Source organism: Halichoeres trimaculatus, unplaced genomic scaffold (assembly GCF_033239565.1).
Source record: "Halichoeres trimaculatus isolate MK-OKI-2021-1 unplaced genomic scaffold, fHalTri1.1 fHalTri1_scaffold_12, whole genome shotgun sequence".
Classification (NCBI taxonomy): Eukaryota; Metazoa; Chordata; class Actinopteri; order Labriformes; family Labridae; genus Halichoeres; species Halichoeres trimaculatus.
Window position 1 is genome coordinate 23,556,457 of NW_027437190.1, and position 27,776 is coordinate 23,584,232.

Consider the following 27,776-nt stretch of genomic DNA (forward strand, 5'->3'; position numbering starts at 1 on the left):
AAGCACAGTCAGGTGGGGCTGCATTGGAAACTCATGTGAGGTAGGGATAAAATTATAAGAGAATAAGCACACATGGATAATTTAGAGGGGTAGGAGATGCAGGGAGAAGCAACATCTAATACAGAGGAGGGGGGAAAAAGTGGGTTCCCATGGAGGGATGCTGAGAAAAAAGGGAGGGGGAGTGAGATGGAGTGAACAATGAATAGAGAAGGGGGAAAACGGCATGCAATGGATTTTTTAGGCAAAAGCAGTTCTCAGCAGCGGCTGCAGAACAGCAGCAGCACTGATTAAGGGACCAGGAGGTGGAGATGTGCAGCAGAAGTGATGAGAGTGCGCTGATGCAGATGCTCTATGGGTGATTTGTCTGCAGATTTGAGCCATAATGGCAGCAAAAGGAGTAAAAAGAGTATGGTGTTTGTCTGGCAATGGAGAAAGGGGGGCAGAAGCAAGCGAGTGAGCAGAGAGGGAGGGGGCGGCATTAGTTTTTCTGTGTCACTGAAAGAGAGTGGGGGAAGGGAGGCTGGGAGATAATGCCAGCGAGGGAGCAAACAGGAGAGAGCCAGAGAGCATACTCACTGACTCATATAGACTATGTATAGTGGATGTATCTGAGAGGAAGACGGCAAAGACAACAGAGAAATGTTATGTATGCTGGAGTTGTTCACGCAGCCTGCGTGTGTCTGAGAATGAGACCACAGCAACAGACATTACCGCATCCAGGCTGTCCATCACACAGCGATGGTAAAACATCACAACACACAGGATCTTAAACAGCCAATTCAATATTTAATAGCCTTTACAATTTACTGCTTGTCATTCATTATAAAAAGTACAAAGGCTTCTGTGGAAAACAGTCCATTCAATATTTATAGAAAACATTGTTAAAAACCGTGGAATTAAGAGCTGCAGATTACATCCACTTTGGTTAATTCATGGCCACAAAGAAAACGTAATCTTTTCCCCTCGTAAACAATTTATGTCTGGTTCATAAGCCTTTACGGCGGATGCATGTGTAGTGTGTGTGAGGTCGTAAAACAGTAGATATCAAAGTGAGGGAAGAAAGACGTCAGGTCTGTGCACCAGAACTAATATACATTCTACTGAAAGCATTTTATGTTTTTCAACATCAAATATTCTAATCTGCTTTTATGGTAATGTGTCTTACAGCAGCAGGTGATGTTCCAATTGACAGTACTATAGTTTATGGCTTATCATAAAGGATCCAGTAAATTTGAAAATGAGCCCAAACAGGGACAAGAAAACAAGAAGGATGAAACATTTTAGTGTGAAATATGAACCAGACTGTCTGTCTGTGAAAACTTTGTTTATGAAGATGGTTTGTTTTTAGTCTCCTTAGCTTTGAAATTAAAATGAGCAATAATTGTCTTCAAGAAATATCAGTGTGTAATAAATACAAAACCCTTATAGGACTGGACAGCATCCATGAAAAAAATACAATCATTTTCATTAAATCCCTCAGAATATCATTAAAGTGAATTTTTGAAAGTGCATCAAATAATTTAACAATTTTGTAATTATAATAGTAACATTGTGTCAATTTCAATAGTTAAACACTAGATTTGGTTTGTAAGGCCTCATGAAAAGTGCAAATGTCAGCCGTATTGCACTTACTTGAATATCTCAAGTTTACGTGTAGGTATGCATACATGTAGAGAAGGCAGCTCTTCTATCATCTGAGCGTTACCGAGCACACAGTCTCATAAAAACCATCTATCTTGGAGACTCCCATGGTACAAAGGTGTAAGGTGTTTACAGGCAGGCGACCAAAATTTAACCCCTTTCCCACCTTCAGGTCTCCCACCCCTTCAAATATCCTCTCCCCATCCTTTTCTTCTACCTTGGCCAGTGTGAGGTGGTAGCGTGGGTTGAAGGAGTCCCTGTGGAGCAAGCCTGCCTTCCTGTAGGCCTCCTGCAGGCCACTGTTGAGCTGCTGGAGGTGGAGATGAGGCTGAGGACTCAGGTACAGCACCTTCCCGTTGAAATGTTTCAGCTTCACGGGAAAGGTCAGCGCCACAGGAGGGTTTCGATCCAAGTGGGCAAACTGTCGCAGGATCTCCTCAGCAGCAGCTACCTCAGCAGGGCCGGGCAGCACCAGGAGGCACATGGTGACATGGAGGCTGGCGGCGGTCTGCCAGTGAGGGGCAGAGGAAGGCAGGAGGGAGGTGATCTCCTTCTGCAGCTGCTGGAAACAGGAGAGGACGGCAGGGGTGTTGGCTCTGAAGGTGATGAAGTGTGTGGGTCTTATTTTTGGGGGTCGACCACCTCGCTTCTCCTCCCTTTGCTCCAGAGGTGCTGACTGATTCTGGCTGATGTTCTGTGTTGAACAAAGGGGAAAAACAGTTTGTAAAGCAGAAACATAAATGATATCAGGGTGAAGGCCTGTGTGACACCCACCGAAGCCTCTTTATTTCCTTCCCAGCTTTCTTGCCATTCTTCTGAAATGTCCTCCTCAGTCTCCTCTTTTATACCATCTTCTTTTTGAGGTGAGGCCATTTCGTCTGTTAAAGACTCCAGTCTAAATTAAAAACAGTGGAGTTAAATTATTAACATGGAAGAAGAGTATCAAGATTGCTTTACAAGTCCCTTAGCACAATTTCCTGGAGGAATAATGGTATCCAGGCTTTAATCTGGTTTCATGGTGTTATAAATGATGTTAAATTTGTAAATGTTACTATAAAAGTTTCAATTTAGTGATGTAAAGAAAAAACAAATCCATTTTAAGTTTCAAAAATGGCAGTGCTATTGGTGACTCATCTTTAACTGAGGTGTGAGATATTTTGTTTTTCAGATAGGCAGGGAAACATTTTAAAAATGTTCTTTACTGTCAGCTACTTCTTTGTTTTTTTAGGAAGCTTTTGCCTTTTTTTTTTTATCAGAAAATGACCAAAAATGCTTTAGAATTTAGAAATGATGGTCAGTGATCTACTGTAAAACTTTTACTCCCTTTCTGAAAAATGAGATCCACATATTATTTCGCCTGTTGGCTTAAACAGATGAGCTGTTATCTAAAGTTTGATTACTGACAATAAAAGTATTGTTGCCACTCTCTCTTGAGTCAAAAATTTAAAATCACAAATGTGCTGTGATATTTCTCTGTCTGTAATGTTGAGGTCTTTGTTTGTGTGGAACAAATGGTGTGATGAACATGTAGGCACTAAAATTTTGTTCATCAGGTGTTGTTGTCTATCATTTTCATGAATACATAAAGATGAACAGCAGACCTCTTATCAGCATCCTCCATAACACATGCTCCTTGTGCTTCTTGTTGTTCCTGAGAAGTCTCTCCTCTGCACTGTGGAGCTGCTGGTGTTGAGTCACAGGTGTGAATATTCATCTCCCTCTGTTTCTCCTCATCCAGATGTGTGTCCTCAGTATGAATACAGTCGTCTGTTTCCCCCTCTTCCTGCCCACGAGCAGCAGGTGGCTGCTCTTCTGTTGTTTCAAGAGGCTCTTGTTGTTCTTCCTGTTCTTCTGTGTTGATTTTTGTAAAACAAAAAACATTTGGTCAGAGACCTCTCTAAAATGTGTGCTTGCTTCATGAAAAAACTCTGTGCTTGAGTCATAACAGATTTTTCCTTACCCTCTACTTCCCCCTCCCCTCCAAAGGGGGGAGCCAGAGATTGACCTGTGGATCCAAACACCCTGTCAGTCCTGCTGTGGCGGTCCCACACACGGAGCCCTCTGTAGGTGAAGTACTGGATCCTGTGTCTGGGGAGGGCCAGCTCAGTGGTGTAATCACAGTCACAGGGGTTGGTATCCCAGTTAAAGTCATCGAAAGGGCGCTCCAACACACCCAGGAAGCGATCCACGTACCCCACTATAAACTCTGATGAGACCACTGAGTTGTCCCACAGGATCCGGGAGATAACATCATCTGCTGTGCGCATCCGGGGCTTTTTGTTCACCTCTGTAAGAGCAGAGTAAGAAAAAATATTTTGACGGATTAATGAGGGGAAAAAGTGAGTCATGACAGACTAAAGTCTCGTTGGCCTCTTGAGAGTGTGATGTCATCAGCACATGATATAGGAAACTAGCTACACATGGTGTGACCTTTTGCGTCCTGTTTCAGCTTTTTGGGTTTGTTCACTTTCTTCTTGATTTTTTCTGATTTTTCTTGATTTGGTTTGTCATCCTGGTCAGGAGTTGCAGCCTCTGAATCATCCATTGAAGGGTTACTGAGAAGAAAGGGCAACAGAGGTGGAAATGTGTCAAAATAAAACAACACAGAAAAAGTACTCAACGTTAGTCATAGGTTACGTATCCCAGTTATAACCATTATTGACATTATTCATAAAACAAACACACACACAATGTATTCATCAGTTTCCCTGGAGACACTTCTTCTAGAAGCAGTAAAGTTAAACAGGGAACAAGAGTTCAGGTAATAATCTTAAGTGTTTGAGTTTCTAGATGAATGTTAAACGGAAAATAAAAACATTTTTTAAAGAATTGTCCATGACCTATTAGAGCTTTGAATGAATGAGTCCACTTTCGTGTAATGTTAAATGTTCTGAGATACTTTTATACAGAATTAACAACAACTTGGATTTTACTTTCTGTAAAGGCATGTGGCTGTTCCCAAAATTAAATTTGAAAGTGCCTTTTAACACTTAGAAGCCCATCCCTTTCAGGGCGGTCTGCATGCAACAATTATTTACAGACTCATGTAATACTGGTTTTACTAAAAACAAATTATGCAAGTCATTCTCGATCTTACTGCTTAGTTTACTGAACAGATTAGGTGAACACACCTGTGAGACAAACGACATCTATGTCCAAAGTGGCACTTCCCCATCAGGAAAAACTTGCAAACATTAACACTGTTTTCTTCCTGTCCCGCCGTCTCTGTCAGTAAAAGAGACAAAGAGAAGTGAAAATGATAAAAGTGTTACCACATCCTGCCATAATAAAAACATACACCTCCAGATTCTAATGATTTCAAAGAAACAGAGCAATAGCTTTTTACACCGTGACTTAGGTGCTAAACATTTGTATCACCTGCCACTTGATCCTGATCTGATTTTCACATGGTCATCTTCTGGTAAAAGAGTTAAGGGTCAAAGAAAAATCACAAATAGTGAATCACTCAACATGCCTCTCCAATCAGGGGGGAGGGTGCAGGAGATGGGGGACCCAGGTACAAAGTGTGTCCAGGCAGTTTATACCAGTTGTTATTAACACAGTAAGAACAAATCCTGTCCAACTTGCAACACTTTGATTCTTTTTTTTTTTTTTTTCAAATAAAGACTGTTTTCACCTTGATGCCTTTTTTCAAGAAGAATCAGCAGATCTATATGAAAGTGGGACGAGGGAGTGAGGAGTGACGTGTTAAAAGGCAGAGGGTCTAAAATGATTCCTACTTGCCCCCTTTAAGGACTTTAGCCCCTGCAAATGGTGTGACTCAACTATAAACCTGTATCTGGGCTTATTACTTTAGGAAATTTAAACAAAATATGCTGATTATATGTGATGTGAATGAGCAATAACTCTTAAAAACACACAAGTGAAGATAATCATATCCGGAAAGTTATTATTTTCATAGTGAAATATTTTTGTGTTATATAATATCTCATCACACAAAGGAGATATGATATTTGTCTCTTGGTTTTTAATACCTTGTCGACTTTCATAAAAGCTTCTATGTCAGTGTGATTTATTTTGCTTCCCCTCAAACACCAGAAAATTATCACTTGTCCTTAGAATGCCTGACAGCACAAAAATATGCTTCTCTGCAAGTTTGATACTGCAATCAAAATCGTAACTATACTGATGATTAATTCCCAGGAGGACACTAGCTCTGGGAAAAACAGATGTTTTTGACAACTGGTTTCCTCTCCACTAGACTTCCCAAGAGTATGAATCCTGTAGCAGGTGGCAATGACTTGCTCCAGAGGCTCAAATGTCAGCCAAGTAGGTTGGGATGTGGATGCCTTCAAACTCAAACACATACCACACACCCTATAATGCTATTTCCAGATAGTAGAACTGGATGTGACTCACAGTCCAAATCTTTTAATTATTTGCTGTAATAGCCTCCTTATCCGAGAGAGCTCTGGCTGGCACAGGTCATCCAGGACTTGACGCAAAAGAGCATGAGTTGAAGCTGAAGCTGCCTCCAGACATTAGTGCTCTGTTTAAGTTACTGGTAGTAACTGAGTATAATAACAGTAATGTAGATTCATTAAAAGTTTGTCTGGATGGAGGCCCAGTGAAGAAAGTGGGCGTAGGTGCAGACACAGAATTCTTACAGAGGTCAGGAGCAGTACTTGTGGATTATGACTCACTTCCCAGCTCCTGAAACGTGTCCAGCATGGCAGCATGGCATGAAGTGAGGCTCTTGGCAGACTTTGAAATAATTCCCTAATTTATGGAGTTTCCCCTTTCAAAATCATGGGCTCCAGCAACCTGATAACAAACTGAGATCTTAGTAGAGCTCAATTAGCTCAGGACTTCTCTGAAGTGAATCACAGGCAAGAAGTTTTGATTACAGAGGGGGAGATAGAGGAAAGATTCAGCAGATTTCAGTACTGTTATTCCAAGGCATTTCTAAAGTTTTAATAACTACCTCTCCAAAATGTGAAATTTGGACATACATCACTTACCAGATGAAGTTAATAGAATGACAATTATTTAAAGAAAAAAAACAAAGGGATTATCATTGTCATTATGTGAGTATGTAAAGGGAAAGATTTACCCTTTGAAGATTTCAGGATGTCTTTGCCCTTTTCAGGATCAGGTGGGACTCCTTCCTCAGTGTCTTCCACATCATCGCTCTGGTCCTCTGGTGGAGCTGGAGGCACCTTCATTCCGTCTGAAGCCATGGCTGTGATTTCAAGACAACTTTTTTTTGCTTAATAAAAGTTTGCTGTGTCACTCTGGTGTTTGCCGCTACACCTTTGGCTTTGTTTGTACATACACAACGACAAATACAGACCTGACACTGCTCAAACAGGAAAATTAGGTTCTCCCCACGAGCACACCGAATGCGGAAGTAGATATAAACCTTTCAAGATTTACCAATAAAATAAAGTCAGAAAAATCAAAATAATATTATATTTCTTAAAAAAAAGCTTTCTGTGGCTTATTTTTCTTCAAAAAATAGAATTTATCTTAAAAGTACTGACCAAAGGAGTGAGCGATTTCTGCAAGTATCACCCTTTGACCCAGTTTGTTGTCTCATTGGGAATCATGGGTAATGAAGTTTGTGTTAGTATTTTGTATGATAATGCCTAACTGGAAATATGACGTGAAATCTTACACGAGTCAGTTAATTTGTAGTTTTCTGTCATTTTAACTTTCAGGATTTTGGGTCGTACATTTTGGATTTAAACTGTTAAATTCGAGGTAAAGAAATGCAGCCAACTGCCATACGTCACTTGAGCACGAGCGCGTGACTCTGCGTCATGTGACATGATGTGTTGACGCCAGCTAGCAGCTGCACAGAAGGAAAATAGAGCAAGAAAAGATATGAAACATTGAGAATTGAATAGTAACTTATTTCTGAAAAACGGAATGCAATAGGAATTGGGTTTGTTTTGTGTATTGATTTGATATGCTGCTTGTAATGTATCAGCTGTTTGGACGTTGCGACCGATGAATGTCTCTTTGTGAAGTAGCATCGAGTACCAGGCATTTGTTGAACTTGGCTCTGTTCTGAAGGTAAGACTCATTGATACTGACAGCTGTTGTGGCAGTGTCTTAAACCCTAGAAGTGTCAGTAAATCACATGAAACAAACACTAAGTGAAGAACTGCTTGATAGTTTTTTATCTCGGATCATCATCATCATAATTATTAAGTACAACTCGCAAATTAATTTGCTTCTCTGTCCTCCAGATGAACGCTTTGGTTGCTCTATGTCACTTCTGTGAGCTCCATGGCCCTCGGACGTTGTTTTGCACTGAAGCTCTGCACCCTCCATCTCCATCCCCGTCGTCCCAGGCTGGTGCCCCGGTGCTTGGGGACAGGGACCGAGATGGTGACCGGGAAGGTGAAGGGCTGACCATGAGGGCCAACAGCTCGGCCACACAGAGAGGAGAGATGTGTGATGTAAGTGGAGGGTGACAGTGTGATGATGTATCTCATTATGACCTTATCAGAACAATGCGCCCTCATTTAGACCTACCCTCAATTGTAACTCATTAGCCTCTACACTTTTTACTGTAGAGGAGTATAGTCTTGTATCACAAAGTGTTAATTTTCAAAATGTTGAACCCCCCCGACACACACAGGGATGCCGATCTCTACCTGCATCTCACCCAGGCTTTGTGAGCATTGATGATGAAACAGGCATACGCTTCCTGAGCCATCAGCATCCCAGACAGCCGCAGCTCTTCAGTGTTGTCCGCCAGGCCTGCGTGCGCAGCCTCAGCTGTGAGGTAAACAGTGACGTACGTTTGCGTGTCTGTTGTTGAAGTCACAGATATCATGCATAAAATAAGTGCAGCAGTTTTTTGAATCCTTAGTTGTTTTACATCGCTGTGCATTATTTCTACACTTCCTCAGGTGTGTCCTGGACGTGAAGGGCCAATTTTCTTTGGAGATGAGCAGCATGGTTTTGTGTTCTCACACACCTTCTTTATCAAAGACAGTCTGGCCAGGGGCTTCCAGCGCTGGTACAGCATTGTTATGGTTGCAATGGACAGGATCTACCTCATCAACTCCTGGCCTTTTCTGTTACGCCATCTTCGACTTACTATACAAAGCCTACAAAGCACAGCCCTTAAGGTAAGAGAATACATGGCCACTACAGCCCCTTTACCCACTTTACTTTAACCAGAACATGAAGTCATCTTGATGTGTGGCAATCTATGTAGAAGTTTAAAATGTCCTCTGATCTCCATCAGGTCTTTGATAGTGAACAAGGAGTATGTCCCCAGCGAGCGGTGAGGATGAACAGCGTCTTCTCACCTGCAGTTTTCCCTCATCAAAGGAGTGGAAATGCTGCCAGATCACTGACTTCTTTAACCCAACATCCAAACCTCTGGGCCAGTCTGCACTCCTCCTTTAGCTGGTGAGTGAGTATTCTGTAAGCAATTCAAAGTTGTTGATTTTATTTCAATTGTTTACAATGACAGTCTGAGTTGTCACATTGTTTTCAGGTTGCTGAAGGCCTGTGGCAGTCGCCTGACAGAGAAACTTCTGGAGGGAGCCCCCACAGAAGATACACTGGTGCTCATAGAGAGACAGACAGGTAATACACAGTTTGGTTATTGATCATTTAATGCATGTTCAGACTGCAAATAGGCAAAAGCACAGTCAAATTTCTCTGACAAGGGGGGATTGCCCAGCCGTAAAATTGGAAGTCCTACAGCATCAGGCCAATACCTCTCCCAGATGTATTAGCATTGGCACAAATATGAGAATATATTTTAGAAATCATATAATCAAGAGCTTTTGGTGATTTGGTAATAGTGCCATTAAGCAGTTTGTCCTCAGAGCATGCTCTGACTTCAGACTGACTACTTTCAGCCCTGTCTGTTGCATACATAGAAGATATTAAAGGTGAGCAGATTGGGGTCAGCACTGCAAGGGGTTGTGGATGTATGATAATATTAAATAAAGTTTATTTCAATGAGAAAGTGGATTTTGCCACTACCACTATTATATTGGTGAAGAATTTGATTTATTTTTTCAGCTCCTTGAGATGCAGTATCTTATTTTTAAGGGAGTCCCAGAATTGGTGCCAGTCCCACATTGAAAAAGCCCCCTTTCTTTCCAGTTCAGAAATACACTTTATCTTTCTCCCAAAAAGAGAGTTTTAATTGGCATAACATTCCCTCGCTGTCAGAGGTAGATTTTAAGTCAAGGATCACAGACCTCAAACTTTGAAAAAAAAAAAATCATAGCAACCAAAAGAAAGCAGAAACTCTGGACATGGTTACACAAGTGAGGCTGAGACAACAAGGCTCTTTCCCCAACAAAGTCAAACATTCAGTGAAAGAAGGTGATCATTTACTTGACAAGGTGACCACTGGCATTTCAGTGTTAACTAGCTTTACTAGTTCAGACAGAATATTTCAATATGTACAACCATATCAATAAACATCCAACAGTTAACACATATTTGTGTTGTTTAATGTATGTTTTTTAATAGTCTACTGTAAACAGTATGATAAAAGAAGTCCTATGATCCTGTTTTTGTCTTCCAAACATTTGATCCATGTGAGGTTTTAAGCTTTGATCCAAGTTCAATCACATGAAATGATATTAACTTGTAACTGAAATGAAATGGCTTGGCTTTGGTTGAATTTGAACATCAGTACCTGAGTAATGAATCACCTTCCAGGGAAGTTTTTGTCTCCTGATTGAGGATGATATCAGCAGATGTCATGTGTTTGCACAATGTGTCAGTGTTGTATCATCTGTCTGAATGTCTCTGTGAAAGTTTGAATCACTGGGTCACTCAGCGCGAGACTCTCTGGCCAAGACAACAGCGTGATTTATTAAACCATTGTATTCACACAGACTGCTTTTCCAGAAAGGGTTTACACAGTTTTTATTCAAGATTAAGAAAGTGGTTAAAAGATTTGCAGTGATGATTCTGAGTACAACTCAGCTTTTAGGTTGAGTAATTTTAACCCTCGGTTCACTATTGTTAATATTTTCAGTAATAACCTTTTTTCTTCTGCATTTTATTAAATCACAGTTAAAATAGGATAAACAGATACACATTACATGCAACGATAAAGCTATAATGGATTTAAAACATTGATGTAATAGATCACCTGTTCTGTTGAATTGTGTTTTTTTAGTAGCATTACTGAGATCAGGGTTAAATATGGAAAAAGACCAGTTTTACACTATTGGCTCTGTTTTGGAAAGCAGGGGCAGTTGGTATCACGTGCAGCCTGTAAGTGGAGCATGATATCTTGAAGGTTTTTGTAATAACTTCCTGTGGAGTTCCCCAACATTTTTAGAGCATTCTGTCATCAGTGGTTTTTGTTTATATGTCATTCTTTGTTGACAACAGAGCAAGAGGAAGAAATGAGCTGCTGGGAGGGCGCAGAGGGAGGTGGTCCTAAACCCCAGCAGATCCAATCAGGGGGCAAGCTGGCCCATGACTTCCTGTGTGATGATGGAAAATTAGATGAATTACCCGGACCAAAATTTAGATCACTGAGGCATTTAAGACAGGTAAATTTAGGTGGTTTTTAAATATGTCATTGTCTTGTGCACATTTATTCTAAATGCATGTTCTAAGTTAAAAGACAACTGTTCTAAACAGGAGCAGAAAACAACATTTGCAAGCATCTCAAGCTTTTTATCTTCAACGTATTTTATTTATTATTAAAGATTTGTTATTATATGATCATTCTCATCTCCACATTAACTTGTACCCCATTGCTCTAATCTGTTGTTCATCACAATCTGATTGGTTCTGCAGGTCCTCGGGGCAGCTGAGTTTCGTCAGCTTGTGTGGCACGTGCTCATGGGAAATCAGGTCATATGGAGAAGCGCAGACCCCGGGCTCATTCAATCAGCTTTTATAGTGCTCAAGGTGCTTTGCTTTAACTCTGTTCTATTTTCTGATTGGGTGGGAGACATGATGTTGTTGTGATGTAAGTGAACATGTATGAGAGCGCAATGTCAGACTTCTTCAATTTAGGCTTGAAGAGTGTTCTACTGTTCATTTGCAGGGAAGTTTCACTGTTTGGGCATATAAATAATTTTTAATCAGCAATCATTTACTAACACTATATTTTTATTTGCTGTAAACTTTTTATGTGTGTTTATTTCCCAAGAAAAGTGTCTCTGTGTATTTACTTTCTGACAACTGTAACATTAAGACACACTGTATTTTTGTCCATGGCAAACTTACACTGCTTGGCATTTCCTTTGCCTGGACTTGCTCTTTTGAACTGTGTATGCAAACTGCGCCAACAAGACAGAGCACGTAACTGTTATTCAGTTATTTATCCATATTACTTCTAAGAGGTTTTTAAACATATGTGAGTGATCCTTTTTGATACTGATGGGTTTTTAGTGTGCTTTAGCTACTTTTAGTTTAGTTTTTTAGCTTCTTCCTGATTTTTCCATAGGACGCCTGTCCCTTGTTATTTTATGAAAATCTGGTTTAATTGAACAAATTAACGTTTATGTTTTTTCAGTATCACAGTGGGTCATGACAGTGTAGAAAAAGGCACAATGTAATGTAGGTATATCAAATTCAGCAATCAAGCAAGCAATAGTTAAGCCTGCACTTTTCCTGAAAGAAGCCTTGGTGACATCTGTCAAAGAGGACTATCTATCACAGCAACATGCTTACTTATTTTCAACTCGAGTTTCTCTTCTGCTTCCCATCAGTCTTTGCTCCCTGTGGGCTGCGTGCGCTCTGTGCCATACAGTGCTCAGTATGAGGAGGCTTACAAATGCAACTTCCTGGGTCTGAGTCCAGATGTGCCCATTCCAACACATGTGAGCTCCTCAGGTACAAGAGTCGTTAAACTCATGCCATGATAGCTTGCTCTTAAAGGTTTTTACTAGCATATTATTAATTTTTGTTGATTTCATCTCTCCTCTGTTTGTCCTGTAGAGTTTTCAGTGCTGGTGGATGTCAGCTCAGACAGGAGCTGCCAGATGTCTGCTGTAGGTGAAGATGACATCTCCCCGCTTTATCAGTTCACCATCAGCAGTGCCAATACACAGCCCACAGACAGGGGTGAGCACTAAAAAACCTGAATACATTTGAACACAGGGTGCTTATTGTTTCCAATGCAGAACTGATTTTACTAAATAAACTTTTTAATTTAATTTGATTTTAATTTAGACAGTTTAATAGCATTTAGATTTGAATCAGCATCAAGATGCTTGAAAGACTGACTTTCGCTAGCCATGGTTTCATTTTCTTTTCTTTTCTTTTTTTGTTTCATCAAAGCAAAAACAGATGTGGATGGGAATAGTCTGGACATGTCCGCTACTTAGTATCCAAAGATCTGATTTCACATGATTAGAAAACTTTGTCTTCCAGAGAACTTTCACTCAGATTAGTACAGTTTCTGAGCTAACACATGGATTGCAACTTAACCTGTGTGTTAAAGGCACTGAAAGAAAAAGTAGTTGAACACTTGGGGCACAACTGAAAACATGTTCTGAAGTTCTAAAAACAAAATTTGTAGATATTTCTTGATGAGATGATGTCGGTTGGCAGCTTGGAAGCAACTTGCAAAGGCTACAATTTTATCCTTGAAGGAAGGTGTACCTGATCAAAGTACATCAATCACACATGTTTATGTTTCCTACCATAAAGCTCAGATAATTATTCTACATGCCTGACAACTGAAACTAGCAAAACTTGATTTTTTTTATGTTGTTGTGTTGTACTTGATCAGAGCTTATTGCTCATTACACCATGACAGAACAGAAATTTTGACATATAATCAAACAATGCAAAAAGACAAGAGACACACAGGTTCATACTAGGAGAAAAAAAATCACTGTTTTTGTCAAAGGACTTTGAAAGCTACTAACAGCTGTTTTTTGCTGACTAAAAGGATCTCATCTTTATTTTTATTTACACTTTTAAAAAGTTTGCCATCAAAAATTAGTTTTATGATTTGACAGTGAATTCTTAAACCATCTTGCTGCAGGTCCCACGTTGCTGAACAAGCTTGAGGTTGCACTGTCTAATGAGAACTTATCTGTGGACGTTGTGTCTCATTGCCTGTTGTGTCTGAAGGAGGAATGGATGAAGTGAGTACTATTCAATCATCTACAAAAAAAAAAAAAGAAGACCACCCGGGGTTTGGTGAGATTTCACCACCTCTTTGTTTTTTTTTTCTCTGTCTTTCAGTAAGGTCAAAGTGCTGTTCAAGTTCTCCAAAGTGGACGGACGGGGGAGGGAGGACACCCAAAAAGTTCTGGCCCTTCTTGGGGCCACAGGGCCTGGTGAGGAGGATAATGTCAGACTGCTCAAGTTTTGGATGACAGGACTCAGCAAAACTTACAAGAGTCATCTGATGACGGCAGTGCGCGGAGGGGAAAGGAGCCCCAGCCAGTGAAAGAGAAGAGGGGGAGGAGGCAGAGGGGTTGAAAAGAGGGGTTGAAAAGAGGAATAATACTAAAGAAGGGAAAGTGAAAGCCAGGTTGTTTTCACCACCAGCAGTTCAGTGTATTTGTGACTTTTAGTAGAAAAAAAAGAGAAAAATGAATGGATGTCAGGAGTTTTTTGACTCATTCATTCTTTTCTTTTTAGGTAAGAGGAAATCTACTGTTAATAACCCTGATTACTCTGCTGCTCAGATTATTACACGTGGCCAGTTAGGATAATGTTTGCTTTTGTTTGTTAAAGGGAACAACTGTAGAGGGCCTTTAAAACTAAAATGTGTATTTTTAACTTATTAAACGGACTTTGCACTTTGTGAGTATTTTTCTGATGTTTTTAAATGAAATCAATGATCATGAACAGTCGTTGGCAGCCTCTTGTTTTGCATTCCACACTTGGCTCCATCTTGTGGCAAACTGGAGGAATATAGAGGGAGTGAGGGTGATTAAGAGGAGCAGAGCAGCTTCACTCCGCCTTCTCGCACTCACTTGTTTAAGTGGCCGTCAGCCAAAGAGCCCCAAGTGGTGTAAGACAACACTTTTTTAAGGTTTTCCCTCTGTCCTGAAATGTACAAAATGGTTGCATAACACGACCTCGCTCCAGCACAGCAGACCACATCAGCAGGATTTCAGCTTCTTAATGAGCCAGTCGCACAATGATCCACTATAAAGCAGGGTTTTTACATACCTCAGTGATTCAAGGGTATTGCTTTGCTGAAGCATGCAGACTTTAGTCAATAAAACTCAGCAACATACGGCTTTGTTTAACATGGAAGGCCGCTTTATTATCTTACTACCAACCTATGGAGTGAAAAAAACAAGTCTTTCTATTTACTTTTTCTCTGAATTAAATGTATAACCACTGGCTCTGACTGCAGCTTTTCAAGTAATAAAATTTCCTAAACAATGTTAGCATGATGCTGAGTCTTCATAAATTCACTTTTTTATTGTTATGGTTCTCTGTAACTTTCTCAAATCTGGATTTCATTTTGCAAGTTGCACAAATAGAAGCACAAACATAATTTGCAGCAGCACCGCAAATGAGTAACATATTAACTCTCCTCAGCATGCTAGATGTTTGAAACAGGAAGTCAGCATGTTGACTGGATATTTATACCCGTCATTAAAACATAAAGTGTAGGTGAAGAGGTTTCGAGTTGATGATGCCTCAGGGAGTATTAATGTCCCTGCTGGTCTCTGGTTTCCCTTTCGTCTTGAGTAGAGCGCACTTCGGGTAACTGCCTTGCTGTCTTTGGCCTGTGCCCAGAAAGGGACACATCGAAGAAAAATTTGTCTTTGACTTCAAGAAACTACTTTGCTGTCCTTCCTTTCATGAGTAATTATCACCTCCACTAACATCTATCGGAAAACCAAAACGTAATGAGGCTTCACATGACCTGGAGGGACAATATGATGACAGCTGTGTACAAAATTAGACCTCACAATCAACACCATCCACCTCTGTGCAGCCCACTTTAACAGTAATGACTAAAGGAAGCTGTCACACATGGGATGACTTGCAAGTTCTGACAACGTGGTGTTGCAACCCTCTTTGTGAGGAATGTGATCTTTAAAAAATAGAAAGAAAGATCATGTGATGATTAAACAGGATGGATAAGGAGCAGGGGATCTGAGGGCGCAGAGGTGTGGGGGAGAGTCCAAATGAAAAACATACGCTCCAACTGCATGACTAAGCCTCCTTGGGCCTGGTTTGGCGGCGGGGAAGGAGGGGGGGCTGGGGTAAGAGTGAATGTGGGGAGCAAAGGGGGGGGAGGGGCCGGGTCAGTCAATAGTGAGGTAAAACGTGTGGTGGTGGGAGTGGCTGAGACTTAAAGGGAGCAGACAAGCAATCCAGCCTAGCACTTTCACTTTGAGCCGAGTGAGGATACACAGAGTGGCCAGAGGGAGAGAGAGAGGAAGAGGAGGCCAGAGTCTCTCCTGCTTTATCCATTGACCAGCTGCGAGAGAGAGGAGGGCTGATTCAATTTAGGCTGTTCAGGAAGATTCTAGGTCAGTGGGGAGAGAGAAGGGAAAGGGAAAGATATAGGAACAAAAAAGGACAAAACAACAAGCTTTCACAGGGAAAAGGCTGCAGCCACTCTGGCTTAAGTGGGAAAATCCAAAGTGAGAGAGCAGGATGGCGTGAGAGGATAAATAAGGCGTTTTTGTGGAAAGTACCAAAGGAACTAATACAGACGGAGTACATAAGGGATGTCAACAAGAAGACTGAACATAAAGCTGTGAAAGGAGGAGACACAGCAGCGCACTCAGTGTCAAAGACCTCAAGAAACGAGGAGGAAACTTTGCCTTTCACAGACTGACACAGAAACCACTGTCTGCAGAGTGACTGCTGTCAACACGAAGAAATGGAGAAGTGTCCCTTCTTAGAAAGATAAAAAGGATGTCACTGCCAGGTGAGGAACTGAATGGAGTGCATGTTAATGCCCCTTTGCAAACTTTCGCGTGAAGACAGAGAAAGAAATGTTGCTCTTTAGTCAAGTTTAAAAACTGAATCAACCTGATTGGTTTTCACTGTTACTTCAGCATTTCAAGTATTCTGTTTAATCACAGCTGTTGCAACAACAGGCAACATTTCATGATGTTTGTTCTGCAGAAGTACCTAATTGAGGCAGGATGTGATGTAATGTTTCTTCTTAGGTATGCTACATGAACAAGCTGCAAAACCACAGAAAGTTTCCATCAATTATCTGAATGTGGTCTGTCTATTGTCTTTCTCACCCATGACACTTACAGTTTTGCTGTTGCTATCACTCTTGACTGTCCAATGTGGTGGATGTGACTTTGACTGGGAAGGCGTGAAAAACATTAAAACAACTATCGACTCTAATCCAAGTGGATTTGTAAGTTGAGAACATTTGATGCTGTTTATGATTTTATATTGACCATATGGTGCTTCTTAAGTGAAAATAATCCCCTTCCAAGTCTGTAATAATAATATATTTAAATTATATTGCCAAATTTATGATCATTTTAGTAGGAAATCTCTAACTGAGCTCCTTTGGATATTGTGAAAGTTGAAGATCTGACAAGCACTACTTATATGATCATTTATTGAGTTTATTCTGATAACCTGCTACTCATCTTTTCTATTCTTTTTATTTTTTTTTTATTAAAATTTAAATAAGCATATCAGTTTAAATGATATCCCATTTTACCATTTAAAGGTTGGCTCTTATTATTTTCTATCATTTTTTTTTCTCTTTCAGCGAAAAGTATTTCCAAAAGATTATTATGTCGTGCATCATTACACAAGAAGCATGCTGTGTGACACTGATCCGGTGAGTGTATTATCAGATAAAATCAGGGGAAGAGAAGTATGACATGCAATGAAAGCTTCCTGTATTTCAAAGTTGTTTTTCACCCTTAATCTATAGCTATTTCAGACATGGTGACTTTAGTTTTGCTGCTTCTGAGGAATGTCTTCTAAATGTTGTGTTAAGTTAATGATTGGCATTTTATGTTACCCACAGTCTTGCTTGTTTAACAAGAGATTGATGTGGTTTTAGTGATTGTCACGTGGTTTGAAAGCTAAACTGAATTTAGGTGTTTTTTTTACTATTTCCCTGCAGTGCTGTGTGTTCCCTGCTGCAGTGGTCCTCTTGGATTCCTGGCATGTGCTCCTTAGAAACCTCTGGGATGAGCACCTAAATCACTCTCTCATCCTGGATCTGAAGCAGACACTGGATAAGATTATAAGGAAAAACAAAAATACAGAAGTAAGGTTCTCATTCAAATTTCTTTAACCCAAATTTTTGTCTAACTCTTGTAAAAAAAAAAAAAGTTGCAAACAAATAAATAAATGAATAACACTGATGCATATTAAACGGTAATTTGAGTGTTAGTACATAAATTCATGCATCTCACCTGATACTGAAGATCTAAAATTGCCCCATAATTCCCAGAGGTTCCAGGAGGAGACGGACCTGGGCCAGTACCCCACATTGTCTTCACCTCCTGAGGAACTCCTCAAGCTAACGTCAGAACTTTTTACCCGCTGGCTCGAGGTTGGCTGCTCGTCAGCGATCGAGACGTGCTCCTTGCCCACGTTGCCCCCTCCTGTGGAGAGGAAGGACTACGGTCCCTCGAGGGCCAGACTGTTGACCACCCGAGCCGTCAGCAGTGAGGAGGACGCTCAGCCTGACAGGATGATAGACAATACACAGCTGCCGTCCAGCGGTGGCCCTCCAACATCCTCAACATATTACGCTTCCTTTTGGAGTCCTCTGCTATTCAGACTCTACTGGGGACTGTTGCCATAGTTACTAAAAAGGATCATTTTTATGCTGCACACAAAATGCAAAGACATTTCCAGGCACTGAATGTTTGTTTCTTAAATTTGTGCGTCTGTGTTTGAATGCAGTTAAGCTTTTTTATTTTGAAGTGACATGCACAGGGTGCATTTAATGTCCAAAGCTAGTCCACATAGCTACGTTCACTGCCCAGAAGTGCTCTGTAACAAATGATATCACACACATATATACCTATAGCCATCGTCTTTGGAGCTAGCTACAAGCTAAAGCTAGCTATGTTCTATATGCTAACAAGTCCAGATAAAGCCAATGCACATAAGCCAACGTCTATTGATGTGGAATTCATCACTGTTTACAATGATTTTTATGTAAATGTAAGATATTACATTCTATGGGTGTTTACTTTTGTACATACTTTAAATTAAAGACATTTATATATATAAATATATATATATTGATGATTGGTTTAACTTTCTACGGTTCTAAAAGCTTTATTTATTGTGATTTTGCTGTTTGTTATCAGTGATGAAAGTTCATTTATTCAAGAACTGATCTACTGATATAGGATATGGTTAATTCATAAACATGATAATGATCATAAATAACTATTTAGATTACTCAAATGTCAACTTACTGTATCAGTAAAAGGATAATATACTGCATTGCTTAGCTCACATTACTTATAGTGCTTTCAGTGTTTATTTTTATACAATGAGTAAAAAATAGTTCAAAGTAATCAAAAAATACACTTAAAACATTTAAAATTGTTTTACACATTTTAAGTGAAAGCAGTATTTTAGCTTCCTTTGTTTGTCAGAAGGATAACTCAAATATTTATTTATCCCCGTCTTCTAATGGAGATTGTGTTGTGTTTATGATTTTTGCATTCCAGTAACAGCACTCACAGTTTGTACTGGATCCATGTGAGCTCAGCCATCAGTGCTGTCTATCAAACAAGCCATCCGCAATGTTCAGATCCTTCACAACTATTTTGTAACTTTGATAAACAGCGAAAGATGAGTTGCAGATGAGTAAGGAATGCACTCTGGATGGGAAAGGACTCCGGGGATGGTCTGACTTCTGTCAAGCTCTGCACAAGGAATAAAAGTGAACCGTTTGCTGCTCACACTTGCCCCTGCTTGTAAACGCCCACACATGTTATGTGCACCATTGTCCTGACTGGATCCTCCTGCAAGTTTCATAACTCTGAAAACACAGACCCAGACATTTTGCTCAGGCCAGGATGGAAAAAGAGTTTTGGCTTGCACTTCAGTCTTCTGATTTCTGACCATTTTCTACAGAATTTCCATCATAACAGGAGAGGATGAGTCAAATGTGATACAGCACAAATAGAAATTAAATGAGATAATCAATGGACTGAAAGAGTATTTGGACAAACTGAGAAAGAAGACTAACAAAAATCCAAGTGTACAAGCAGGGGTGGATCGAGACTTTATTGACTGGGGTGGCTCAGCCAGGCCACCGATTCATGCAGGGATGGCATGTGATTTTTGTTCACACATAATTGCATTTGTTTTCCCTTTCTTTGTCCAACAATCAGATTTACTTTCACTGACTTTAAAGGAACTAAATGAGATGTTGCGTTCCAGAGTATATATTTTAATGTATCAAAGCAACACAGAGTAGCCTTATGTAAGTTTTAACTCAACCTTTGAAGACTCAGAGATAATGTGTGCCTGAAGTGACAATTTGATGTGCTGTACTGAACTACAAAGAAAGCCTCCCACAGCCTATTGCAGTACGGTATGAATAATTTGGTCAAATCCTGCCCCTGAAAAAAAAAGCCAATAATAATCAAAGGTTTAAAGGTTGGCAACTGTGCTAAATCCGTACCTGATAGTACTTTAGGGCAATCCTTAGTACCCTACAGGGAAATCTTTTATTGATCAGACTGTCTCCACCTTACTGCTGCTGCAAAACAATTTCCCACCAGCGTTAAAGGAGCTGTTGATCCCAAAATCAGAAGTAATTTGACTCACTTGAAAAAGTTAGAGATCCTGTCTGGATCAGCGCATGAACCCTAAATAATGATGAAATGATTTCTCAAACAAATCTTGCTCTCTCAGGAGGGGAGACAACACTGAACATCCACTTAATTTCCCGGATGTCAGACTACGTTAACATTCATGTTTAAGTGCCGTTGTTGCAATTTCCCACACAAATATTTGTAAGTTTGATTCTTCCTGGCAGCAAGGATCTACATGAGAACAAGCCAGCTGAATTCCCGTAAATGGAGGGAGAGAGGGAGACAGGGAGGGAGGGAGCATGAAGGGTGTTTAAACCACGTGGCTCCAGAGCATACCGGAAGTAAGCAAACTCCTCCAACATGTCTGCGCCCGGTGAAGACACGTTTGCCGAAGAAGGAGTCGAGATGGAGGAGATGGACGAAGCGGGTAGCGATGAGGATGAAGGAGTAGATATGGAAGAAGAAGGCGAGGATGGAAACGCGGAGAAAAAGGTGTACGTCCCTGGGATTGAGCCGCTTCAGCCCGGAGAGGAGCTGGAGATGGACCGTTCCGCTTACCGCATGTACCATGAGTGCCAAACAGGCAAGTTGGAGCCGCTAAAGTTAGCCCACGAGGACATCTAATTTTGTCTTTATACTGTATCTGCAGTGTAAATTCAGCAACTGTGCTCTGTTGTTTATGTTAAGGTGCCCCGTGTCTGAGCTTTGACGTGTTGAGAGATGGAGATGGAGATGGCAGAGAGCAGTTTCCCCTCTCCATGTTGCTGTGTGCAGGCACACAGGCAGACACTGCAATGAGCAACAGGTACACACGCCATACAGCATACTGGTTATAAATGCTGCCTATGCAAGAAATACTCAGGAGATCTTTTGAACTGTCTGCACTAAATAAAGTATGCACATGCACAAGTTAAAATGACTCAATCAGAATTGAAAAAGGACATATACTAGCTAAATAATAAGACTGGTCAACAAAAAATATGTTCTTTACAAATTTACTTAAATGGGATTGATATCATAGTTAGTGCAACATTTAAAACCCTTGTTCCCTGGACAATGGATTCAGATAAGTAAAAAACGACCTTAAAGTGACAGGCTTAATGATTCTGTATTGAAAATTGAGTAAAAAAGAACTGCTAATCTGGGCCTTTTTGAGTTTTATTTCTGTGACGACTTCATTGTAAACGAGTTGGGAATATTTCTCTTTAGAAATACTTTAAAAGTCAACCAAAGGTGTTGGAAAATACAGCAGATATTTTGCAGTGCAGCTAAACTCGGTGCTCGAATGCAGGCCACTTTAAGTTGTCTGCTATCACCTGAATACTCTGAATTAAGAGGTCAAGGGACTGTGAGGGCTTTCTTATTGATCTTGAAAAAGTCTCCCTTCTAGATATGTGCCTGATTGCAATTCACAACATTAAATTCGATTATCACCGACACTATAGGTTAAGCCTAAATGAAATTTATTAGCTTCCTGATCGGATTGATTTACATTATGTTGAAGTGTCTTTGATAACACCACATCAGCTGATGAAGTTTGATTGTGAGAGAAGGAATCTGTGTTTTCTCTCCTGAAAACAATTTCGGTGATTAATTTTGTAGTAATGGTGGACACTAGAGCCGAGCTGTCTGCCAGAAAAAGTACTGAAGTGGTCTGTTCAAAACTTGAGAGTCTATGAATAAAATGAAGAATGAGGTTATGTGAGCTCTGTTTGGTATATGAGCACTAAACTACCCACAAACTTACAAAGTTTACTTTTCTGTTACATTTCAAACAACAGGGCTATGTAATTGTTAAAACCTACCTTCTCGTATTGTATCTGGTAAAAAGTTGTCTTGTACAAAGAAAAGTAGTATTAAAAAGAAGTTATGGTCCCCATTTATTTCCAAAACAAACACACACCTCAGAGGCACAAAATTATGACCGTGTGCGCAACTCAGGGCCAAAGGTGTTGCTGCAATCCACTTCAAACAGATAGTCCTCACAGTCCCTTTAAAAATGCAGCACCCCGTTATTACGTAGAGAAAAGGTTTGTTGCCCAAGTCCTGATCGAGTGCATACTTTTTTGCAGACTTCTTGTCATGCGCATGCATAACCTTCATGGAACAGAGAAAGAAAAGGAGGGGGAAGAGAGCAGTGAGGATGAAAGTGATGAGGATGAGGAGGATGCAGATAAGAAGCCACAGATGGAACTGGCCATGATGCCTCACTATGGAGGGATTAATAGAGTCAGGGTATGTTGTGTACCATTTTTTTCAACACACACTTTCCAAGATGTCTTATGCCTTACTGGTAAAGTTTCCTAAGTGCTCATTTTTGCTCTCATATTTCCAGGTGACTCAGCGTGGAAAACAGTCACTGGCTGCTGTCTGGTCAGAGAAGGGACAGGTGGAGATATTTGACCTCCAGCCTCAGCTAGATGCAGTCCACAACGCTGCTGCCATGGCAGCTTTCGTCAGTCAGCAGAAGGAAGCTACAGCTCTCTTCAGTTTCTCAGGACACATGACTGAAGGCTTTGCAATTGATTGGTCACCCACAGTGCCAGGTAATTCTTGACTTTACATGTAAAAATTACAACATGTTAATTGCATACATAACACAAAGGTGCATCTCAGTAAACTTAAATATCTTAGAAAAGTTCATTTATTTCAGTAGTTCAGTTCAAAAAGTGAAACTCATTTTAACACACTGTGAGTAATATTTGACTGGTCCTTTGCTCAGTAAACCACAGTCCTTCAAATGAGCATAATTTTTGCATTATATTTGGGAATCAAGGATCCAGAGTTTGGAGGGAGAGTTGAGAAGCACCAGATCTTGGTCCCTTAAAGTTCAGTATTGAGGTTCCACAGTCAGTGATGGTTTGAGGTGCCATGTGTTCTGCTGGTCCACTTTCTGAAGTCCAGAGTTAGTATTTTTTCCATCACTTCATGCTTCCTCCTGCTGATAGCTTTACTGAGATGCTAATTTAATTTCTCAGCAAGACTTGGCACACAGCAACCATTTGCCCACACTGCCAAAAGCACCAAAACCTTAAATGGCCATGATACTGCAATGGTTGATTGGTCAGCAAACTTGCAACCTCAAGCTGAAGACCACTATCAAAATGACCTGGGCTTCCATTACACCTCAGCAAAGCCATAGGCTGATAGCTTCCATGCCACAGTTCACTGATGCAGTATTTAATGCAAAACAAGCCCCAAGCCATTATTTAGTAATCTAATAACAAACTTTTGAAAAGCCAAACACTTCTGTATTAATAGAAGACCTTTACATTGGTATTGTGCAGGGATGTTTGATACCACTTTTTTTTAGTCTGATACCAGTACAAGTACTCCTTGAGTACTCATTGATACTGAGTACCAACAACAATACTACTTTTAATAGATAACATTTCAATTAACAGTGACAGATCATAAGTTCAATAAAGCACAAACAACTCCCTCTGAGTTTATGGTTTCTTTTTAATAAATTAGCAAAAGTGCAAAATAAAAAATGTCAGTTTTACGATTTTCTTTAAACTCTCCTTAGTTCATTCATGTTGTCTGAAAAGGACACACATTTTCTGTTGTGTCACACTGCAGCAATGTAGTGCCAACTACTTACTGGACGTAATTTTTTTTTCTCTTGAGTATCGGGCCGCTGGTATCCGCAGAGTGTACCAATACCTTGAAATAAGGCAGGTATCACTCAATACCTGAAACCAATGCCAGTACTCACCCATCCCTACTCTTGTGTAATACTTACATTTTTTGAGATACTGAATTTGGGGTTTTTATTTATTGTAAACCATAATTGTCACATTTCAAGGAAAAAAATGCTTGAAGTATTCAACTTTGTCTGTACTATATCTGAGTTTAATTTTTTTCAAATGTACAACTGACGTAAGTTAATTATGTGCATCTCAGCGGCTTAAGGGCAAATTATGTTATTGTGACGATCGAACATAAGCAAAGACTGCTCAGCAGTCAAACCTCTTAAGTATGACACCACATATAAAAGATCTTTGAGGTTTCGTTCTGCAGGCAGAGATGAGTTCAAAGAGCAGCAAATTTTTGGCTATCCATTATAGTTTCATTCTGTGGCAGTCTGATTGAAACACTTGAGCTTTGTACTTATTATACTTCAAGGAAGTAGCCTTTTGTTAGGATGATGTTTTACTTTTTTTTATGTTTGACTCTGACAGGGTTCAAAGTACAAGTCTAACTGTCATAATTACATGAAAATACTCAAGGAACTCTTTCATTTTATACAAAGATGAGATCATAGTCTACTTTGCTTGATTGCTGTAATATTTGGAGCACATGAAACAAATGCATCCAAGCAAACATAATTATTTATCGCAGTTCTTCATGCATTAACCTGCTGCAAATATGCTGCTTGATTCCTAAACTGACAACAGTCTTCTTGACTGTTGTGGACATTTGCATCAACCAGCTTCTTTATGTACATTCTACATGCTTATGGCTAGATCAGAGAAGACTTTGGTTGACCTACAGAGTTTATAATCACTGTCATGTGACCACATGGCACGGTCGCTCTGTCAAGCCAGTTGATGAAAAGACATCCCGGGTATGTTGAACTCCCTCCATAGCACAGGCCCCAGGCCAACTTTGCAAAGTGAAAGTAACATGAGAAGAACTTTGTGTACCCGATGGACATGTCTGTCAGAGTTCTGTGCAAATCTTAAGCTGCAAATTTTTTATACAGAGGATGGCCAAATCTTACTGTATCAAAAGATGTTGAGTTGTGGGTTGACGAAAATGACAGATTACATGCATGTATTACTAAATACATAATGTGCTTGATGGCCAGCAACTATCAAATGTTTGTGTCCAGCATCTTTGAGTACTTTGATCCAGGTCCAGAGATTACTCCAGATATTTACTCAGCCTGTGGATCAGTTTTATAGGTGACGAGCCAGAGTTTCACTTTACAAAAAAAAAGATACATTGTGCCAAAATAAATACAAAAAAATCCAGTTGAAATTGATAAAGATGGAACAACTCAGAGAGGGACCTTGGAAAAAGCAATTTATGAGCACAAAAATATTTTTCTGGAGGTCTTTTTTTCTGTATTAGATTCAAATACTGGATTGAAATAACTTGAATTTTACAAAAGGTGAGGAAAAACTGAATATTAGTTATACAATTTCTCATGTGTTTTGCATGGTCTTAATTCTTAGGTCGTCTTGTGAGCGGCGACTGCAAAAAGAACATCCATCTCTGGGAACCTCGAGAAGGGGGAACGTCATGGCAGATCGACCAACGACCTTTCAGTTCTCACAGCAAGTCTGTGGAGGATCTGCAGTGGTCGCCGACTGAAGCTACGGTATGTTTGAAGGAAAATATAAATAGATTAATAGATGGGAGGCCATTTTTCATACCTTCTCAAATTTGGATAATTTATATTTTAATAACAGCTCACCATGTCACCAGGGCATTCCAAGTATGAATGAATGATTGGAATGAACAAAAGTAGGTTGATTTGTAAAACACCACCTGTTACACTGTAGCTATGTGCAATGACAGGGACTGAGATTTTAAGTATATGATGTGTTAATGCTGAAACTATTCAGTCACTAAACTAGTTTATGGTATGTGGCTTGGAATCCTACAGTCTGTTTGCTTTTTCTTATCTTCACACATGATGAGTGCACAAAATTTGCATTTTGTCAGGCTGACTTATGCAACCTAAGTAGTGTTGACTTTATTTTTTCTGCAATACAGCAAAGATGGCCAACTATAATAAATACAGATCAAGTCTCAAACACTCCTCCCAAACAGTAAAGGGGGGTTGGGGGGTGTTTGCGTAAGAATTACTGAAGTTTCCTTTTTTCTTTTGTGTATGTTTTCTCACATCTTGAATTTACACACGAAACTGTTCTTTCCTGTTTGCTTTAGGTTTTTGCATCGTGTTCAGTTGATCAGTCTATTCGTATCTGGGACATCCGTGCTCCTCCAAACTCGATGCTTTCAGCAAATGAAGCCCACTCGTCGGATGTCAACGTGATTAGCTGGAACAGGAGTGAACCCTTCCTTCTGTCTGGGGGGGACGATGGACTTCTGAAAGTCTGGGACTTGCGCCAGTTTAAGGTAAGGTTATATTATTTTTTTAAAAACAACTTTGTTCAGAATTACACAACTCAACTCATTCAAAGTCATTCATTTGTTTCCATACAGCTGTGACTCATTTCTTCTTAATGTATGACAGTGAGTGAGGATGTTACTGGTTTGTCAGTGTGTGTCATCACAACACAATAACCCCACATTAAAAGCTGCCAGACAAACAGTGCTAAGCCCTTTTTGTATTACGCCATCACTTAATCAAACATCACCACAGCCAGGCTGCTCCACCTAACTATTAACATTTGTTCTATTTTGTGCCTGTAACACAGTGGTGTGTTGTGCGCCAACCCATTTAATCCCTGAGAAAGGAACCCGTTTTTTTAATCTGCATTTCAAGCAGGTAACTTATTGCTTTAAGTAAAAAAGAAAAACAGAACATACTGACTGATAAGCACTGTTTGTATTGAGGCTTTTCTTTCTTATCCTCAAACAGCACGTGATTTACAAAAGCATCACACTTAAAATATTCTCTTGTTCCACCTGTACCTGTAGACCGGGCGGCCTGTGGCGAACTTCAAACAGCACAGTGCTCCTATCACATCTGTGGAGTGGAGCCCTGTGGACTCGAGCGTGTTTGCCGCCTCTGGCGCAGATGATGTCATCAGCCAGTGGGATCTGTCTGTGGAGTCATGTGATGTGGGTGCCCGGGTGGAGGGGGTGAAGGACTTGCCTCCCCAGCTGCTGTTTCTGCACCAGGGCCAGTCAGAGATCAAGGAGATCCACTGGCACCCACAGGTCCCTGGAGTGATGATTTCCACTGCTCTGTCGGGGTTTAATGTGTTCAGGACGATATCTGTGTAGCCTGTCTTAGTGTGTGGATGTGTGTGTTTAAAAAAAGCAGATACTTTTTTTCATTTTAAAGAAGACAACACATCATATGTGTTATGATCTGTAATTATCAATATGTGTAACATTGTACATAACCAAACTGTGTAGTTAGTAATTTCTCTTTGACAGTTACTGGCCAACAGAGTGCCATACTGTGTTAAAATCTGTAGTTAAACTTCTTGTATGTTTTACAGATGTGTGAAATAATTCAAGCATTCTTTATTTCATGCTCAAAATAAAAAAAAAAAGTTATCATTTTTGTGTGAGATTTAAAAGAGGAACGATTTTGCTTGTACTTGTTTGGGTACTGGGATGGAGGAAAGCACAAAATGACTTTAATTCAAGCAGGGGTTATGTAAAACAGGCAATGCCTCATGATCCCCAGATACACAGTGAACACCTCTTGTGCTCTTGTTTGCCCTGAAAACATTTTTAAAAAAAAGAAAAAAAAGAGTCCAAGGCAAGGTGGGTGAATATTAAAATATCCCAATGACTGTTTTA

At 40.1% G+C, this 27,776-nt stretch overlaps 4 protein-coding genes across 7 annotated transcripts; 3 read left to right on the top strand and 1 right to left on the bottom strand.

Annotated features, from left to right (window-relative positions):
- Positions 1-779: 779 nt before the first annotated feature.
- On the bottom strand, positions 780-7,207 carry leng9 (leukocyte receptor cluster (LRC) member 9). 3 transcript variants are annotated; one of them, XM_074683429.1, is made up of 8 exons: positions 7,146-7,207; positions 6,716-7,024; positions 4,773-4,866; positions 4,072-4,196; positions 3,602-3,928; positions 3,243-3,492; positions 2,416-2,536; positions 780-2,335 (listed from the first exon to the last, which is right to left on the bottom strand). In XM_074683429.1, exons 2-8 carry the CDS (start codon positions 6,840-6,842, stop codon positions 1,691-1,693), a joined length of 1,689 nt encoding a protein of 562 aa, XP_074539530.1. In that variant the 5' UTR covers positions 6,843-7,024; positions 7,146-7,207; the 3' UTR covers positions 780-1,690. The 3 variants fall into 3 exon arrangements, with proteins under 3 accessions (XP_074539530.1, XP_074539531.1, XP_074539532.1); XM_074683430.1 differs by having other exon boundaries at positions 6,716-6,844; positions 6,956-7,189; XM_074683431.1 differs by having other exon boundaries at positions 3,243-3,489; positions 6,716-7,189.
- A 190-nt stretch (positions 7,208-7,397) lies between these two features.
- Positions 7,398-14,918, top strand: flcn (folliculin). Of its 2 annotated transcripts, none has more exons than XM_074683427.1 (12): positions 7,398-7,680; positions 7,857-8,069; positions 8,252-8,410; positions 8,526-8,747; positions 8,867-9,033; positions 9,122-9,213; positions 10,993-11,156; positions 11,407-11,520; positions 12,327-12,450; positions 12,556-12,681; positions 13,610-13,712; positions 13,813-14,918. In XM_074683427.1, exons 2-12 carry the CDS (start codon positions 7,857-7,859, stop codon positions 14,018-14,020), a joined length of 1,692 nt encoding a protein of 563 aa, XP_074539528.1. In that variant the 5' UTR covers positions 7,398-7,680; the 3' UTR covers positions 14,021-14,918. The 2 variants fall into 2 exon arrangements, with proteins under 2 accessions (XP_074539528.1, XP_074539529.1); XM_074683428.1 differs by having other exon boundaries at positions 8,252-8,398; positions 13,813-14,916.
- Positions 14,919-15,907: 989 nt separating this feature from the next.
- LOC141801050 (uncharacterized) lies at positions 15,908-18,751 on the top strand. Its single transcript, XM_074683941.1, has 5 exons — positions 15,908-16,477; positions 16,818-16,924; positions 17,291-17,362; positions 17,654-17,800; positions 17,987-18,751. The coding sequence occupies exons 1-5, from the start codon at positions 16,465-16,467 to the stop codon at positions 18,341-18,343; spliced, it is 696 nt and encodes a 231-aa protein (XP_074540042.1). The 5' UTR covers positions 15,908-16,464; the 3' UTR covers positions 18,344-18,751.
- A 1,851-nt stretch (positions 18,752-20,602) lies between these two features.
- grwd1 (glutamate-rich WD repeat containing 1) lies at positions 20,603-27,753 on the top strand. The gene is made up of 7 exons (XM_074684318.1): positions 20,603-20,904; positions 21,009-21,126; positions 22,394-22,556; positions 22,657-22,867; positions 25,505-25,650; positions 26,223-26,414; positions 26,940-27,753. Exons 1-7 carry the CDS (start codon positions 20,682-20,684, stop codon positions 27,246-27,248), a joined length of 1,362 nt encoding a protein of 453 aa, XP_074540419.1. The 5' UTR covers positions 20,603-20,681; the 3' UTR covers positions 27,249-27,753.
- The last annotated feature ends 23 nt before the right edge of the window (positions 27,754-27,776 follow it).